The sequence below is a fragment of the Typopeltis vanoorti genome, chromosome 19 (assembly GCF_054136105.1).
Source record: "Typopeltis vanoorti isolate ZY-2024b chromosome 19, IOZ_Tvanoo_1.0, whole genome shotgun sequence".
Classification (NCBI taxonomy): Eukaryota; Metazoa; Arthropoda; class Arachnida; order Uropygi; family Thelyphonidae; genus Typopeltis; species Typopeltis vanoorti.
The window spans coordinates 18,190,189-18,210,028 of record NC_143567.1 but is presented as its reverse complement, the minus strand read 5'-3'; the positions used below and the strand labels follow the sequence as shown (position 1 = coordinate 18,210,028).

At 37.2% G+C, this 19,840-nt stretch overlaps 1 protein-coding gene across 1 annotated transcript in view; it reads right to left on the bottom strand.

Moving 5' to 3' along the window:
- The window catches only part of LOC150095887 (rap guanine nucleotide exchange factor 2-like), a 455,329-nt gene extending 439,564 nt beyond the window's left edge, over nt 1–15,765 (bottom strand). Inside the window, exons 1-2 of the mRNA XM_090409556.1 lie at nt 15,161–15,765; nt 3,203–3,278 (exon numbers count right to left, since the gene is read on the bottom strand). Of these exons, the coding sequence (XP_090265682.1) occupies nt 3,203–3,278; nt 15,161–15,276 (192 nt within the window). The 5' untranslated portion in view covers nt 15,277–15,765. The remainder of the gene's footprint in view (nt 1–3,202; nt 3,279–15,160) is intronic.
- Nucleotides 15,766–19,840: the final 4,075 nt, after the last annotated feature.

Genomic DNA, 19,840 nt, shown 5'->3' with positions numbered 1-19,840 from the left:
AAAAAAAAAAAAAAAAAAAGAGGGATTATAATGTACAAGCAACAATAGCTATAAATAAATAGCAAAGACAGAAACACAGCTGACCTACATTTTAACGGGGATTGGGGGAGTATTATTGCAATTAAGAAAAGTATACAAGCTCCAGGAAATCAATTATAAAGAAAGTTATGTTTTTTTTTTTTTTTTTTTTCGGAATATTTTCCATGAACGCTTCTCAATGGGAAAAAAAAAAAAAAAAAAGACTGCTTGCAATTAAATCCACTCTTGACATGGGTTCTTGTTGATAAACAACGTGCTTGTTTACCTGTTAAGTTAGCGACGTGCTTCAGCTACGTCGAGTGTCCGTCGTAATGATGTTTGCGTCGGTCAGATTTAATACTTCCTGTCCGTGACACACACGTGTTAACAGAGCGCGACTGCCATCAAGGCCTCATTCACTGCTACCACCCTCGTCTGCGATGATAAAAACTTTTCACGACAGACTGTCCCCTTAAACATAGCATCCCCTAAAGAAATGCAACTTCTTTCCGCCCTCTCCCAGATTAATGAGCCCCTTCGTCTCAGCACGAAGACATACCAGAACCTTATAAACAAGACTTTTCATAAAATCCCTTCCTTGCAGACAGACGTTTTTTTTTTTCCCCTCCCGACATATGTTGTTTAACAACCACCTTCTGTCACGTGATGACAACCATATACTGATTAAACCCTCCTTTGATCATGCTGCTGCCTAAGCCTACGATAATGATCTTCAAGAGCCAAATTATGTGTCCAAATTAGGATCTTAAAATAAAAATGAATTTATTTCAATTTTGGTTTTCAAATGGTACAATCGATTTTTTTTTTCTTGCGAAACAAAATTTTTTATTTTATTTATTTTTTATTTTTTTCGTCTGCAGTTTAAGCAATGCGATCTGACGATGGACAAATCGGGCGCCAATGCGTGACTGCATAAATAAATACAGGAACGAATTTATATTAACACAGTGATGAGAAACAGCCTCGGTGTGATGTACACGCTCGTGTATTACGGAAAGCAATCGATAAGGATGAAACGTAAACGTTAATTTTAATGACAAACCCTCTGAATTTTTGTTTTGAAACAAAGTTAGCCACTCGACCAACCAAGTAGGAAAACTTTGTTTAAGCAACAGATATTACACTCAAGTATCAAACCTGACTTCCGGTAAGTTACCATGGCAACTTACAGGAAGATTATATATAAAATAGACCTATATACTTATTTTGATAGCCTTATAGGGAGTGGGGGAGTACTGGGAAACCTTAAGAAACTATAAGCTAAAAAGAAATAGCACTTTTATTTCTAAGAAAAAAAAAAATGATCTCTAGTTAGAAATTGTTCTAATTTTAGGATTTTTTTTTTTTCAGATAAATTATATTTATTTCAAAGTGCGATTACCATCACTGTGAAAGATAAGCACACACACGAAAATCAACCAATAGTAGACTTTGTTTTTGCACGAGAATATAATCTAGCGAAAGCTCAACCAGATTTAATGATAGTATTTTTTTTTTTTTTAAATCTTCCATGAATTCCAAACAGAAAGGAAAACACACGGAGAATTTATTTTATTTTTGGATGCCGTACTCGACTAAAAATGTATCCATTCCACACAATAACTTGTCAGAAAAAAAAAACATCAAGCTAAGATACAGTTGAAAATATTTTCTCTCTTTTTCGCATCAAAACTAAAATACCTCAAAATCGCACGGAGGTCAATGACTTGTCACAACCTCATAAGTACTTTGTTGCGACAGTCACCAGCGTTCCTGTTCGATAGCAACCCGCCTTTTCTCTCTTTCTTTCCCCCTGTTTATTAAAAACTTGGACGTCTTCCAATGACTACTGTAGCGAAAGGATGTTAGTATTTAACCATTAGCGTGTTTTCTAACAGAGACATCACGAGGCTGCCAGCGCGTGAAAGTTTAAAAAAAAAAAAGTGTGACGTCACGCATCAGACGAACTTCCACAGTTATCATAGCTAGTGCTTCAAAATAACAGGCAAAACTTTCAAAGTTTTACCCGTTATTTATTTATTTTTTTTTAAAGTAAGGTATTTTATTTATGAACGTCGATGTTCCTTAGGGGGAGCAAGTGGAGGAACCCCAGTTCAGTCGGTAACACGGTCAAAATATTTCCGCGCCGATAATATTTTCATTTTGTTTGAAAAGGGTCAGGGTCTGATGTATTATTAAGAAAGTCTTTTAAAAAATTCCAGCGTTTGAGGACATCTCGGGATAAGTTGAATAAGGATCTAATATTCATTACTGGGGATAATTATAACACATATGGCAGGCAGTTGGCAGTAGGAACGACTAGGTCAGTAGGTCAGCAATACATTCTCTCCTTTCCTGAATAGAATCGCTTTGCTGTACGTGGAAAATACACTTTTCCACCTACAGCACACAGCGAAATTAAAGATGCAAGAAATTATATTCAACAAATTAAACTACCGATGTTATGATAAATCTAGAAGTTTTGATTATTTACCAAAGCAAATGACCAATGAGAATTAATTCATCTTGGTTACCGATGCGCGCGAAATGACCAATCAAAATTAATTTGCCTTGGTTACCATTCACGCGAATTGACCAATGAGAATTTATTGTTGTGTTTGAAAAGCAAAATAGCCTCGGGGAAATATGCACGTTTTTGAGGTCTTTTGAAACTAATCGTCTGCACATTATTTAAATTCTTTTAAGCACCTAACGACAAAATTTGAAACAGATAAAGCTGTAGTTTCATTTTGTTTTTAGACGACCAGAACGCCACCACAGCAAATAAAACGTACATTAAAAATAAAAAATCAAGACTGACTGCGATTCATGTTACAGTAATAAAACAAAGATACACATAAAAGAAACGCAAAACATACTGTATATACGCCGATGAGCAAATATTTGCTATTTTAAGTAAGGTACACCTACTAACAATCTTTGCGAACATTTTATTTACACTGCATAAAACATATTACACAAAATACGTACACAATAGAAAATTATTAAAAAATCCCTTTACACTTAAAAAATGCTACTTAGTAAATAATTTCTTGTGCAGATGATGGATGCTAACGATGTACGTTAGCAACCATCCAACTATTTTTTCGTGGAAAGATATAATGAAAGCACTCTGGGATTTTCTTTTTAATTTATTTATTTAAAAAGTTCAAAGGAGACTTACCAATGGCATTGCCGAATCTAGTCCAAGACACTCATTGGTGCGTCTGTTCCCGCTGCCAATGGAACGTTTCCCGAAACTGTAACGAAAATTGAAGCAAAGCTTTAGCAGGGTGAGGAAAATACAGTGTAGTTACACTGAAATTGAACTCAACTGTCAGACTCTTAGTAGGAGACTACACCAAAAACATACGTAGGACAAACCGGCATTGACGCCACTGTAGGAGGTGATGTGAAGTAGACTGTATGTGGGAAGGTGAAAACATTGGCGAAAAAACAATGTTTGGAGTAGCTGAAGATGAGCAACGGATGTGTGGGAGAGAGAGAAAGAAAGGGTAAGGTCAAAAGGAGCGAGGAGCAAGAAAGGGTATTATAGTGGAAGAAATTAGTATGGATATTATCCATAAATCTGCAAAATGTGATCGGCGACCGATCTCACTTTGAGATTGAATATAGGGGGAACTACATTTGCAGGTAGATTTTTGTACGGTACAAGAACAAAAAAGGACAATACAAATACAACGTAACAAGCACTTCTACCCTAGTGCCAATGTCAGTCCCAAACTTTGAATCCAAGCAACAACAAATACGAGTTTAGTGGCACGGGTAGGAAACTTGTCGGTGTGTGTGTGGGGGGGGGACTGTAGGATCCATTAGCTGCAAATTATAACAAACGGAAAGTATAATGTACAATATAAAGAATACGTAATTGTATTTTTTCCCCATAATACTGCATTTTTTCACATATAAAAGCAAAAAAAAAAAACCAATTATATTTATTCATATTATATTGATTTACTAATGAAATATTTATTTTAAGGTATATTTTAAATAAATATATGTAATTAATAATCAATAATAATTAATTTAATAATTAATAATAATATTCAAATCATAAAATGTCATCACTTATCAAAATCACAAATCCAATTTGTGTTTGGTTTAGATGAGTATGCAAAAATCTCCCTAAAAAGGGTGCAAATCGCCTATTACTACTATAAAGTAGTAATAGGCGATTTGCATATATATTCATTATACTCTGATTATACTCCTTAAATTAAATGTTTTTTTTTCCGCTTTCATAGCAACACAAAAATGTCTCATCATGTGTATATAAGAATCGTACCGTAAGAATCATTGTGACAGATGCTTCACTAAACTAAAAACACAATCCAAATAATGCAAGCAACATTTCGTCACCATGGTAACGTGACAATGTCTATGTCTGAAGACTCAGAATAAAAGTAAAGCAAGTAAACAACATTACACGCACACACATCGTGTGACTCGTTTTCTAGTAGGGGCCAACATTAGCCGAAGCGACATAATGAAAGAAATGTAACAATAAATAAATAAATAAAATAAAATTACAGCCATTTTTTGGGAAAATTTGGAGAAAGATCTGGGTTTCTGTTCAGGACATGGCTCAGTCATATCAGTGATATTGTTTACGTTGGAGAATGTAAACAGTACACAGTGGATTTCAAACAGCCATTTAGTTTTCGACGGGACAAGTGCGTGCATTAAAATAGTAAAAAGAAGTCATGTTGAGCAACTTTCTGAGGTGAACTTGTAGACTCAAATATTCAATTATTTACTGGAGGGGAAGGGAAGAGTGGAAGAGTTTGAAAACATGAACAAAACCTTGAAGACCCACTGGCAAAGTGCGATGAAAATATTGATTCATCCAAGAAAGAACGTGGGTGAAGTTGTGTACAAAGAACTCCGTGGTGGACACAGGAAATTAAAGAAATAGTTCATGAAAAGAGGAAAACATTTCTTGGATAGTTAGTCAGCATATGCTCTGAAGGAAAAGAAAAATGTAAGAAAGGTAAGCTATGTGTAAAAGTAGTTAGCCAAAAGGAGTGGGAAGATTTTGGGGAAAATATAGAAGATGAATATCATAAATTTAAAAAAAAAAAATCTTCTGGATGCGATTTTAAAAGCATAGAGATGGGGGGAAGTACATATAAAGGACACTGGAGGTTATAAAGGTTCTATAAAGCTGATTCAGAGTCAAATAAATAGCCTTTGATGACAGTCGTGGAATTATAGCAACGTAACAAAAATTTACACTTAAGCTTAGTAAATCTCGAAAAAGAAAAAAAAAATGCTCAAACATAATAATAATAATAATAATAATAAATATAACATCTGTAAACACTGAAAAAGTCAAGCTATCTCCACTGTCATTCGTCATCTATATGGATCCTTTATGAAGAAAAGTGGCATCAGGCCTGATATCAAAATTACTGAAACGAAATGATACTGGACGAAAGCCCACCAACAGGTCAAAGGAAGTCAGTCTCTAGGAACACCAAGCGGTCGAGCTCAAGTTTCTCGCAAAGAAACCACAGTCTATCAAGTACAATTTATAAAAACGCACAAAGAATACGAAACAAAATGTTTTAATCGCGAAGCTAGTCGCCTATTATTTGACTGTTACGTATAAGCCTAAGATCGGTTTTAACTTGCATGGTGCAAAGCTCGCCGTGATTGGATAACTGATCGTTTAAAAGTTATAGTATGGAATAGCGATCCAAATACACTCTTTTAATTAGAAGAACGTTAATTTCTCAGAGTGTGACGTATCCTTTCTTGGGTGCGATGGAGTTATAGCGTACACATGGAATGTTACATCGAATTTCCTGTGAAAGCGACCCCGTTGAGTGTTAGCATGACAATTCCCGATGACATACTGAAAAGGTCAGGGATCCTGATGTATGCCCTAAGCAGCAGACAGTCACGATCGGCTGTTATTTTAGCAGCATGGGGAATGAGCCAAAATACTCACATGTTTATCAACATTAACTGGAAAGTGTACGCAGGATAATGGGATGTAACAGTAGCCAAGGTGATGGTGTGTGCAAAATAAAGAGGTTGTAAACAATCAAGTGTCCCCTGTAATTTATGAAATGCGTGTATATATCCAAGATAAACAATTCGGTACATATCATCGTTAGTCATTTTACTGTCCTCTGATTTGTCCGTATTCACGAGTTATCTTTAGCACTCATTAAAAGCATCGCGAGACATTCGTAGTTGCAGTTTTTCTTTTTCTTGCAGGATAAGAATAAATCTCACCTTATTACCTTCGAAATATATGCTTCGAATTATTCACAGTCAAAAAAGCCTCGCGCTTGGCTGCTCCTCTGGCCTCATTACAGAACACCGCTTATTCATGTCTTAGCCGACTTCTTTTCTCTCTTCAATGCGCGTCTTTATCTTCTTGTGCTTGTAACCGTCATTTATAAGGACTTTGGTTCGGTTGTAAGACATGGCAGATCGGATCTTGATGAATACAGCGAACATCGTGGGCTCCCCGGTACTTTAATTTTACCTAGTTAATAATCCGGTGTTCAGAGACAGGTTTTCGTTTCCCTCCTGGTGATACAGATGGCAGCGATTTCCACGTTTTTTGCAAATATTTTTACTTAATTTCTAATTCATTGTCAAATAATAAATATCATTCAACTCGTCTTTTTCTCATTCAATTTTTTTTAATCACTTGATGTCATTGCATTGTTCGAATAAATGTCCAACAGATAGGTATTAATATTCAATTTTTCACGCTTAAGTTCCGTGCACAGTTTACTTTAAGATCGTGCTTAGATTTGTTTTTTTATTGCCAAAAACACTGCTCTGATGGGCGCCAAGAACCGGCCAAATGCACTATTACAAATCGAACTATCCACATTACAAGCCGACACTGGCTACAGTCCAGTTTATTCTCTGTTATTTATGTCATTTGAGTATCTTGACAGACTTTGCAGACTACATGGCATTATACATTTTGTGTCCCAGTTTCTCATGTGGCTTATTACATCACGTGTCTGTAAAGAAAGCCAAACATGCCAGATGTATGTATTAAACTCCCCGTTCATTCATGTTTCTAACGATTTGTTTAAACAAACGGGACATTCCTGGCAGCTGGAAGTTGGTTTTTATCACTTAACAGTGCCAGCACTTCTCGCAGACCTCCTACAGACTCATCTACGCGACTTAGGAATGTCTGATGTAATCACATAATAGAGGTCGGCATATGTTGTATAATTAGGTTTACCAATGCCTCGTTTGCTTTGTATGAGTTAAAGATGGCCGAGTTATCATTTCCGCACACATCTTCAAGTGTTTATTATTATTATTATTCGTTTTGGATATTCATTGGTCGTATACGCATCAGAAATTCCTTAATTTAATTGACATTAAACTTAAATTAATTTAATTCACAATTAATACAACAAAGTACGGATTTGTTTGAGACTATTCCATCGTATAAACACGTGCATTTTCCTGACAGTCATTTCGCCACTGCACAGAAAGATAATATCTTCGATTCAAGGACACCGTAGTGTACCTATGATGTCATCTTTAAGTCTATAAATACTTGTTAAGACGGCTCTGAAAAAAAGAAAAGAAAAAGTTTTCATTTCGTTGGCTCCAGAAGTTTACGGAGGCACTGTTTCTTTTTTTTTTTTTTTTTTTTTTTTTTATTTAGGGGGTGAGGATTATCAAAAGAAATAAACTGGCACGTTGTGTGAATGCATATTACGCAATGATGCACCCACTACTGTGACACAAATAGAATCCAAGAACCATTTCTGGATGCGTAACATCCAGGATGGATTTGCGTTAACCTTTGAAGAAAAGCTACTGCACAGAACAGGAAATTCAAAACGAACCTAGAATCAAAGCTCCTATATAATCGTTAATGCCAGAGCCTCGGCAGTTCAGTCGGTATTGGCGAAACCCTTTGGATGGAAAAAAACCTGGGTTCAAATTCCGTCTAGAAGGCGAAGAACATTTATATGGGCATTTGAACCTAAAAGTGAGTTAGCTGGTAAATTAACCAGAAGAACATACGCAAGTTACTAACATAATAAGCTGGCTTCATAACCCTAGTAGCAAATCCAAACAATCGCAGATTGTTACTATTAAGTGTAAACAATGTCCTTTCCCACACGGTTGAAGGCCATGATCATCAATGAGAAACTTATCAACAAACTGAATCTCCCCCCACATATTTTCGTGGGGGTTTAAATTTGTTCACAGTATATCCATCCATCCATCTTCAAGGCCCACCCTTTCCTAATTGGGTTGTGGGGGCAGCAGCTGCAAGAGGGACTTACAATGGTCACGATCCTCCGCCACCGAGCGCAGGTGTTCTGGAAGGACTCCCAGACGTGTCCACCCAAGGTTTTGGATATAATCTATCCAGCGAGTCCTTGGCCTTCCACCCTCTGGCTTGGCAAAGAGGGCCTGCTGGGGGAGCCTCTCTTGTGGCATTCTAACCAGGTGCCCGTACCATCGTAACTGTGATCTCTCAACACGGAGAAGCAGCGGTTGAGGGTTTCCCGAATTGCAGAGCTTCTGATTCTGTCGAGTCTTGTCAGCTCCGCAACCCCCTCGAAGGAACCTCATTTCAGCCGCTTGGATTCGTATCCGCATTCTTTTGGTCATTACCCAGTTCTAATGACCATAGGTGAGGATGGGGACAGAGACTGTATTGAAGGCAGCCAGCTTTACCCTCTGGCTTAACTCCCGCTTCAATACTACCGAACTGTCAAGCTCCTACAATATTGCGCTTGCTGAGCCGATTCGAGTATCTAGCTCTACGTCCCAGTTTCCATCACTCGTGAATATGTCTCCAAGGTATTTAAACTTCTCCACCTGCCTCAGTGGGACTCCACTCACATGTAGAGTGCACTGGGATGGTTGTCTTAAGACCACGAATGTTTCCGTTTCGGCCACACTGATCTTCATTCCGGCTTCTGCACAAACAGCTACAAAGCTATCCAGGGTCCGCTGGAGGTCATCTGTGGAAGAGCTAAGCAGAACTAGGTCATCTGCAAAAAGCCAAATGCTACATCTTCCAATTCTGACACACTCACTGCTTCGGCTGTGCCTATCAATCCAGTCCATAAATATTATGAAAAGGAGGGGTGACAGAACACACCCTTGGGGGAGACCAACGGAGACTGTGAAAGGTTCAGACTTCGTGCTATTTACCCTGACACAAAACTCCGGGCATTCATACAGGGACTTGATGGCAGCTAATAGTTGGCCATCCATTCCATACTCCTGTATCACAGTATATAAATAATAATACTAAAGTGTAGAGCTAGAAAGCTTCAGTTTGGCATAAGTAAAATAGAGGATATTATGGATCCAACCGTATTTTAATGCCAAATATAGAAAAATAAATAAAGTCGAAATTTACTCGCGAGTTATGAGCGTGTCACCTTCGGCATCGGACTTGCCTTGGTATGCATTACTTAAAAGACACGACCTCTGTCCAGGAACCCGTACGATTTCACTGGCCCAATAGCTGTTTCGTACCGTTGGTGCTCATCAGAGATCAGGCAGAAACCCAAAGAGAGCAAAACTCTCTATTCTTAAACCTATAAACTTTTAAGATTTTAAGGTTTCCACGTTTGTCCTAAGAGTTAACAGAAAAAAGGAAGGTATAATAATGAATTATTATCGAAAATTTTCTTATTCTGCAACTTCAAAACACCAAACATATAAAGAACTATTCGGCCCAAAATGATCTTTCTGTCCACATTCCTTTTATTTGCTTCAGTCTGAAGATGTACTCCTTGAGAGTAAAACAAACACGGTATCTTAATAAAAGCGAAAGAAACTTCAGACTTGAGGGTTTCTTAGAAATCAACTGACACCCAAGAAGCTGTGTAAGAGAAAGAATCACAGTGCTTGGATTACGCGAGCAATACAAGGACTGTCCACACTTGCCTCTTCGATTTAGATGTAAAGTCACTTCAGAGACAGTACGCGATGGTTTGATGTTAAATTCTTTACAGTAAAGTGATGCGATCGTAGTTTTTAAAAGAATGCCAAAGAAAATTAACTTTAAAAGGATTTACAAGGGAGAAAAGCAGGTCTGACAATAAGAATACCACTTGAGACCGTTTCTGAAGTGGAAACTGCTTCAAACTACAATTAAAAACATGAACAAAGTATATAAATATACATCGACGCTACAATATGGCTATTATTAAAAGGTCAGTTGACAAAACTACTGCACTCGGAAACAGAATGTTTTGAAGTACTACAAGTGTCTTACCACTGAGACAAGAACTGCCGTCTATTTCATTCTTGACGAAGTCAGCGGTCACTTGGTGGATACATAGAATCTATTGTTGGAATGATGTCACTGCTAAATTACGAAACATGACGTTACACCCACCTTAGCTAACAATTTATTTAATTGATTACTTGTTTATATAGCTGTTTACTTCATCGTTTAATATTGACATGATGCGAAACAAGGTAGTTAAATTAATTCAGTTTTTAATAATTCCAAAAAAAAAATAAATAAACAACAACTCCTTTTATCTTATTGGAAAACAAGAGGAAAACTCAAGGTGTTTAATTTACACTTCTATGATCTTAAAGGTACGTTGATAAACGTATTTAAATAATGGATTATTCCCCTCAAACTTCGTTTAAGCTGTGGCTTAATGGTTTTATATATACTATCAAATTAATAATAAAATACGCTTTACATAAATGTTGCAGTAAAAAGGATTAGTATTATACTTTGTAGACGATTGTAAATTTAAGATAGTCGGAATTTCTAAAACTGAAGTTCGCGTGTGCAAGTGCACCGTCTCATTTGCCTAGCATCCTGTGCTCTTTCAGCTGATATACACACATTGCCTGCTGGAGCGTTCATTACAGTAGTATACGAATAGCTACCTCTTTGATGTCACTGCTAAATAGAATTACAGAGCACTGCATTACGACTAAATTGATATAGACCCAGTTGGAGTTTTACTTATTAATATTTATTTACTTTCAACTACACAGGCTGCTGTATTTCGACATTCAGTGGTGCAACAGACTGCATTGCCATGAATTTCGATTATCATATAAAAGAGTCTGAGAAGGAGTAACAATTTTTGGCGAGGTTGCTTTATGAGCAACCTCGTAAAGAACTCTAAACCAACCAATCAGATGTTTTTAGAGGAATTCGCGCTAAGATCTCCGTAGATAGTTGCACACGGGACACTCCAGCTTTTTGGAGAATGAGACAACTACAGATGTGATGTGTTTATGCCAGAAACTGCCATGAATTAATTTTAATCTCGGACCAGCTGTCCCTTATCGTATACGCTGAAGAAGATAGAGAAATTTCATGATTCTGATAATTATTCACGAAATAAGAAAACGAATTTCTTTGCAGAATAAGAATCCTTTTTGTCATCAAAACGTTTCCTATTCTTTCAATGGAAACTGTCAGGGTTGTTATCAAAAGGGACAAACTAAAATAGCACAGACAGTAAAAAAAAAAAAAAAATAGAAAGAATAATAAAGCGCTAATTATACAATAAAATAAAGTAGCCAAAATTAGAGTCCATAAAACGACAATAAACCCACTTCTAACTCCACTCGGGATGGTTTTTCTCCACCGGAAGAGAATGAGACACGAGGTCAACTAGTCAAAGAAAGAATGACAGATGGAAAAATATTTGGCAACGATACACACAACTCGCTATATACGAAGACTAAAACAGAACTCTTTCGGGGTTATTTTGAAACTCCCCTCTTTCAAACTCTAAGAGAGGATTTTATTCTTTTTGATCTCCATTTTATCCACGAGGCTGTGAACGTGTCAGTAGCAACTGATAAAACAACCAAAAAAAAAAAAAACATCGCTGTCCAACGTATTCTGACACTTGTCAACACACTTCGCTTATGCATTTCATTTAGGAAACGCGTCTAAATCGTGTGTAAACAGCGGCTGGTGGTAATTAGATGAACGTTCTGGGTTATACAAACACTTCAGTACACGACTAGTCCTTATGCTAACGACCTACATCGGCATCCAGTTAAAAACATCGCATGGTTATATTCAAAAAGTTTCCATAGACTCTTCAGGACATTCTTTTAATTCAAATTGTCTTTGTATTGAATTTAAAGTACATGGATATGATTATATATATATATTATTTATTTTATTTTATTTTTAGATTTTTTAATTATTATTATTATTTTTGAGTATCGATTTTGTTATAGTGGTAATTAATGGTATATAGCTCATTTAGTGCGTGAGTTTTGTCTCAGCACTTAGTTAATCGTTATCAGATTATGGTTACCGGTTCCCGAGTTAGTCGATCTCTGGCATGGGCAAGAGGGTTTTTCCTCCGGAAAACTCGGGTTTTTCATCCCGTAAACTGAAGAAAATCGACCGTAGTACCCACATTATTTCAGACAGTGACATATCTTGTTAAGGTTAGGTACCAGGAGATGCCAGCACTTGTTTGCCAGTCTCTTCATCGGTGGCTGCTATAATTAGTGATAGACATGGGTAAGCTATCTCTGATTGGCTACCAGTGGAGATTAAACTGCCCACTCAGTCTCCAAAAGCTACATAGGGTATAAAGACCTCGCCTACTTCCTATAAGGGAATAAATGGCGTTAGCTGATTTATTTATTTATTTATTATTTTAACAAACTTAGAACACGTTGTTAGTAGTTACAGAAAATAATTACGTGAATTCAATTATATCATTGAAAATGCCTAAGTTAATTCAAGATATGCAATGGTTTATTATATTGGCGGGATTATGCTAGAAGAAACCGGTTAGGGATACTGGAGTATTAGTAGATAGGAAGTTGAAGTTCAAGGGCCATATAATAAAGATTGCAAACAAAACTCAAAGTCTAATTGCAGTGATGATGAAACGAACATTGACATGTAAGAATAAGGAAGTGATTTTGCCTCTTTAATACCTTTGATACGATCTCGATATTTAGTAATTTTTTTCCAGTTCTTTGTTGTTAATGTTGTTATCACTGGGAACTGCGATATCAATAATGCAAACCTATCAATAATTGTGATGTCAGGTCTATTGTGCTCCAAATGCCAATCAGTTTGTATTCTAAAGTCCCAGAGAATTTTTTCTGTTTCGTTTTCCAGTACTGTCTCTATTTTATGCTGCCACCAGTTATCAGAAGTAGGAAAACCATATTTTTTGCATACATGCCAATGAATTATTTTGCCCAACGGATCATGGCGGTATTTATAATCAGTTTGAGCTATTTTGCTGAAGGCACTGATTAGATGTTCTACAGTGTCATCTTTCTGATCGCATAATCTGCATTTTATTATTATTATTATTATTATTATTATTATTATTATTATTATTATTATTATTATTATTATTATTATTATTATTATTATTATCGTGCAGGATAATACAGAAATAAGATAATAAAAATAATAAACTGTAATAATAATAAATTCCCCTATTTAAAATTTTTTTTTTTTTTAATTTCGATATCAACAATAACTGTATTTTCGAGTAAGGTGCTCACAGTAAAGTAAAACAAAAAGAATAAGTGGAATACACACACGACGCAATCAATAAAGATAGATGAAATCTTCTAGCTTTTCTGAGAACAACCTATCTCCAAAACGAAGCTAACAAAGTGCCAACCAGTAAGAATTGGTCACGTTTGCTTGAACACCTGGCAGTAAACCAAGCCAACTAAAAATAGTGACATTGTTCTCGCCACGCTGGGAACGTGACTGTCAACGCAACAAAGATTGCAAGCTGATTGACACACGAGCTACAGAACCGATTGTTTGCGAAATAGCCAACTATTACTGGTTAAAATAAAAGGCAGAAAAAAAGGTATTACTCATAACGAATAAGCCAAATAAAACACATGAAATAATGGAAATCCCAGTTGTAGTAATCACCACATTATGAGACGTATACTGACAAAGAATTAGCTCTATTCTGATTGTTCTTATAGATTTCTAATTTCATATACATACACTAATGAAAGGGTTTGTATTATTCTCTCAATCTAGCATAGCATTAGACTTCAGAGACAATTTCAGTAATACTAACATTAGGCTTAATAATGATATTATTATCTCTTTTAAGGACCCTCTTAGTATTCTTGTCTCTGAATAGTATTTCAATGCCTGTATTGACGATAGCAGCGGAGAGTTCAATGACCGACAAGTCAGTTTGATAGAATTATTGATGATTTAAATGGCTACTACTCAGAAACGTATCAATGATTCATGCAGTTGATTGTTTGTGTACATTAAGACATTTCTCTCGATTAGGTTTTTTGGTGCGTCATCATCAGAAGGTCATAGTTGTGTGCTTGACTAAGTGTGACATATCGTACATATACATAATATATTACAAAATAGTGAGTAATTAACTGTGATTTTTTTTTATTAACAACTATATTTTTTCTTGGTTTTTAGATCCATAATTACGAATGTCAACATTCGCCCATTAAGAAACAAATTACTTTATCGTGGGCTTTGCAGCCAAGCAATACTTCACGTTTGTTATTCCCTGGTTTTCATTTAACAAATGGGTCACGAACGAACAGCAAAACAAACGTATTCTGAAAGCCAGTTTCTCTCTTTTTCCCATGAGAATCGGACTTGCAAGTGTATGCATTTCATCCATCAAACGAAATAACGATTTTTTTTTTTTTTTTTTTTTTGTTAATGCGTGTGATACTACCAGGTACTGTTTTGTGAATATCTTATCAATGTTTTTCTACCTTACTGTATTGTTAGTTGCTCAGAGATAAGGACAGCAAGGCTTTGTCTCGATTACAGGTGCTGATATAAAGTTATCTAAGCCTTTCATTTGCATGAATTAGCCTTGGGAGTGTGTAAAAAGGAACGGGTGCATTTACACACACACACACACACACACACACACACACACACACACACACACACACACACACACACACACACACACACACACACACACTTTACAATAAAGAAAATTTGAAATTCATGCTTAGGGACGTGGTTAGGTCACACTTTCGACACTCCAATACTATATTAAAGAGGATGGGAGAGGGGTCGGGGGGGTCAAATCAGTCGGATGGAGATAAAAGAAAACGACAGGCACAACTATACACTAACTACATGTAAAAATCCATTAGACACCTTAAGAACTTATCGTTGTTCTTGAGTTCCAAGAGCACGCGGTCCATGGTATCCTTGGTGGGGAACATCTTGATTGCCTCACTCCGTTGAAGTGTCGCCTTTCGCTTGCACAGCATCACTCGTGTGTATTCCGGTTGTCATAAGAGGAGACTAAGGACCATCCACATTCAGCCACCATCCCGACCATGCTTTGTGGAGGGGAGGGGAGGGGGGCACTGTAGCCGACCGGACGTTATCGCGCGCTAATGCATCATTCGACTCCCTACAACGATACCAACACACAGCACGCCGACGAAGAAGCGGAAAAGCACACTAAAAATACACATCCTGCATCCCACACTGATTAAAATTTCTTGACGATGAACTTCTGCAGTTGGTTCGTCCAAGGGGTTTAGTCACCCCCCGGTAAACACAGGCACCACTACACTTGACACCGTGACCCCTTAAACGTGAAGTGCAAATCCCTTAGCACACGCACTGACAAATTAGGAACTACCACTTCTCCCGTTCCCGAAATTCTGTACCTCTGTGACTACCCCACGGAGTTGTTTGGCCGACCTCATCCGTCTTGGCGGGAGACGAAAACTTCACGCGATGTACCTCCGCTGCTTTACTCACTGGCAGGCCGAGACTTTTCAGCCAGCCCTTGCTGGGAAAACAAGAGTGGGTGAGAGAGCTAATCTCGCGAGAAACCACGCGCGCGCGCACACAGAAGCACGTGAGAGGCGCAGCGTTTGAATTGGATAGAAGCCAGCGGTGCAGGCCACCACTTCAGACAAAGTTGCTTCTGAGCCAGGAGTCGGACGGGGAGGGGGGGGGGAAGATTGGGGGAAGGGGACGTCTTTTTTTTTATGGCTGCATTTTTCTTCAAGTGGCGCCACCCGCCCTAGTAGCTTGTAACCAGGGTGTGAATGGGTCACTCTAGTATCCTTCATTTTAACATCGAAAACAGGGATGTGGAACCCCCCCCACACACACACACTATAAAATTAAAAATAGGGATTAGTAGACATCTCTATGAAGAAATAAGTGCTTTCAATTGTTCGTCAAACGATGTCATTGATGGTGAGTGGCACCAGAACACTTAGCCCTTGTCATGCTCGGAATATAGCGAACACTGTTTAAAAAGAGATGCCTTCACAGGACCCAATTTCAAGTATGATTACAGAACTTCGAGTATCGTGCCAATTGTTTTTTTTTTTTTTTTTTTTTAAATACTAAAAGCCAGCATTCAGCCCTCAAGTTAGCGAACTCGGGATCTGCTATCTTTTTCTTCTTTCAAGTTAAAGTAAATGAAGAATCGGATGGTTTGGTCACAGCTGTCATGAAGTCTGTAACTCTGTTTCCTGGAGATGCACCGCGAAACACCACTACTCCTGCAATCATCTCTTAGGCTGCCAGTTTAGAAGGCAGGTTGCTTAAAGGATGTTGAACTAGCAACATGTGACAGTCACTAGCGATGCTTCCACCCCTTCTCTTTTTTTTTTTTTATGAAAAAATTATTAACGGCTATCAGTAGCATTATGTGATGGTTGTTACATACTTAGAATCCCATCTGAAATAGGAATAACGGCAATGAATATTTACAAAAGACCAAAAACACTTGAAATTAAAAAAAGCGATGAATTTTTTTTTAGTTAAAAAAAAAATTCATCTCAGGCTGCAAATGACAAAGCAATCGATGGATTAAAAGGTAATTATAGAGGGCGCCATTTGTCAACAATGCTTGGTTATAATAGGCGCTGATTGAAAAAAGTTCTGATTTAGAAAGAAATCATTTATAAAAAGGACTCCAATTTGCCGACATTTTGCTATACAAAAAAAAAAAAAAAAAGCATCGAGAAATGAAAATTTTAATAAAGATTGACATATCTTTACTAAAACGCGCCCATTAAAATATTGTATTATTTTATTTATTTTTTTGTTATACGCGCCGTTCTCGCCAGCTCTCATTAAATTGAAATTACGAGAGAATTCTTATTAAAAAAAAAAAAAAAAACTATAAAGAAAACTAAACAACGCAGAAGTTTAAAATGAAGCCTACTGACTCAGTATTGGAAGAAAACACTCTATCAAATAGAATTCAAATCCAGCACACGCATACTTAAATAACGTCAATAAAACTCCCTCATCTAAAGACTGTTTCGCTAGACATATTATTCCGCAAAGCAGGTAAACTATCAGAAGAACACACGCCATTAGCAAACGTAATATGCTGGTCGACCATAAGTTGCTTTTGTAAATCCAAACAACAACAACAATAAAAGCCCCATGCTTTACTAACGGTGGTCTTTTCAATCAAAGGGGGAAAATCCCCGCTACGTGCGAAAACTGAACATAAATCAAAACTGACAACTCTAATTCTAGAACTGCAACCTTAGAATCAGACGTCGCCTCACATTAAACAATTCGCGTAATCAAAATCTTCTCGTTTGCATTATTGAGAACCTGACGTGTGTTTGTTGTGACTTTTTTTTTTTTTTTTTTTGGTTGAGATTACACAAAGTATTTTGAAATGTCACAGAACGTCTGTTTACCAAATAAGGGCTCCCAGCGAGGTTTATACAGTATTATACACTATCCCCGCCTCCGCTGGTCGGGACAGTTGCAGGTCCCCGAAGCCAAGTGGAAGTGTGACCTACGGACATCAGTCTGGGGTAACGAGAGGCACAGTTGTATATAATGATGGGTTGGGGTGAACACGTGGCGACCTTGAACCATTTTCACGAAGGTGGGCTGTCGATGCACGGAAACTAAGGGAATCTAAAACAAAAAAAAAAAAAAAAAAAAAGGAAGGTTCCACATCAACGAAAGACTATTAGGAGTGTATACAACCACATTAACTACCGCTGTGCATCATATATATAGCATCAACAGTCCTCAACTCAGGTTAATCTTTGATTTCCACACTGAATGACCTCGCTTTCAAAGGGTCACGGTAATGTGTACACGCATCAATAGCGAAGTACAATACTCACTGCCGACGGCTATCACCCTTAAGGTAGGCAATGAAATTATGAAGCCAACAACATGGCGGCAGCGCCATCTGTTTCTGATAAAACTCTGGATCACCTAGTGTAAAATTCTGTTGCGAAAATGGATAAAAGCATTAAACTGCAAAGTATAAATTTTGTAAACTACTGGAATCTGGAACAAATGTCCATTTGTCCCAGGTTCTTAGCGTCGACGTCATTCGATCACTTAAATCACAAAATCTAAGTAATCTTGCCATCATCACGATATATAAACATAAAAAATTTTAAATTATCTTTTTTTTTTTCGCTCCACCTTAACCCTAAAGTGTGGGAAGTGCATGGAAGACTTATTTATAGCATTGGATAAAATGTGCCATTCCCACCTACCTCCAACGACTGACTGATACTGACTGAGCTACGGAGACTCTCACTTCCAACGTCTGCTTCATAAACTTCATAAAGGTTACGAAAGAAACCGATCATTCTGGAGCAATTGAACAAGGTCTTTCCCCATCTCAACGATACTGTCGTAGGATCCTTGGGAATAATCAATTTATTGTGCATGGACCCTTAACCGTTGTACTATCCTACCCACGATGGCCTTCCTTACACAATAGCTGATGATCACAGCTGTTGGGTGCGGGAGGAGCATCAAAAGCTGGGCACCATGTAAAGTAATACGTAAAATCTCATCAAATAAGGTATAGTTTGAGTAAAACTCTTGTAACGTAGAATTGTCCGAGTTGATAACTTTGGTGATGACCTTGAATCTGCCAGTGCTCTTTGAACAGAAGTTTCCACCAAGAGTCGGCTGTTAGTTGGACAGTAAAATAGTGAAATCAGCAGCAGTCACATTTTCAAAGTCGCGTGCAACTTAAGATGTAATTTCAGAAAAGATTTCGTTTGAATATGCAAAAGACTGGTGAAAGAACAGTTAAATACCATAATTTATTGATAGCCGTAATTATTATTATTATTACCCTAAGATCCCATGGAGTCAGAGACTCATCTAGACTCATCATTATTTAATTTATTGACTAATTACTTTTATTTCAAGAATTTTTAGGCATAATCAGTCCTTCCCCTTAGGCGGGGGATTATTATGCCTCAATTGTATAATCCCAATTCGTACACTCCAATACACGACTAACCTAAGAGTTACAGGAAGATCACCAAACAATACCAAGTTAATTAAAACACACGTTGACGAGCGAAAAGCACCAAATGTAAGATATTATTGTTATGTACGCTAAGATTGTATGGAGTTAAGGGCTGTAGTTGATGGCGGAAATGACAAGTTCAATGACATTAGCGTAAAGGATAAGTTTTCAGAGCTGTAGTGAACTAAGCACATAAATACTGATTACATATAAACATAACATTCTTTCGATAGATAAAACTGTTTGTGCTGACGTTCTCTGAAGTTTTTTTTAATTTTTTTTTAATCATTATCAGTGACATCACCTATAAGAATATTCCAGCGATGGAGGAGGACACATTGGGAAGTTTTTAGAATATGAAATTTAAAAATAACCACGCTGTTCCATGCAATTATGAAAAATAAACAACCAAGATCATTAATTCCCCAAGTAATTATATGAGAGAGAGATAGAAAGAGAGGGAGGTGCCATAAGGGTTAATTCATTACATATTCATAAAGCAATTACAGGTTCGCATCTTCCATCATCAAACAAACCATTTTTTC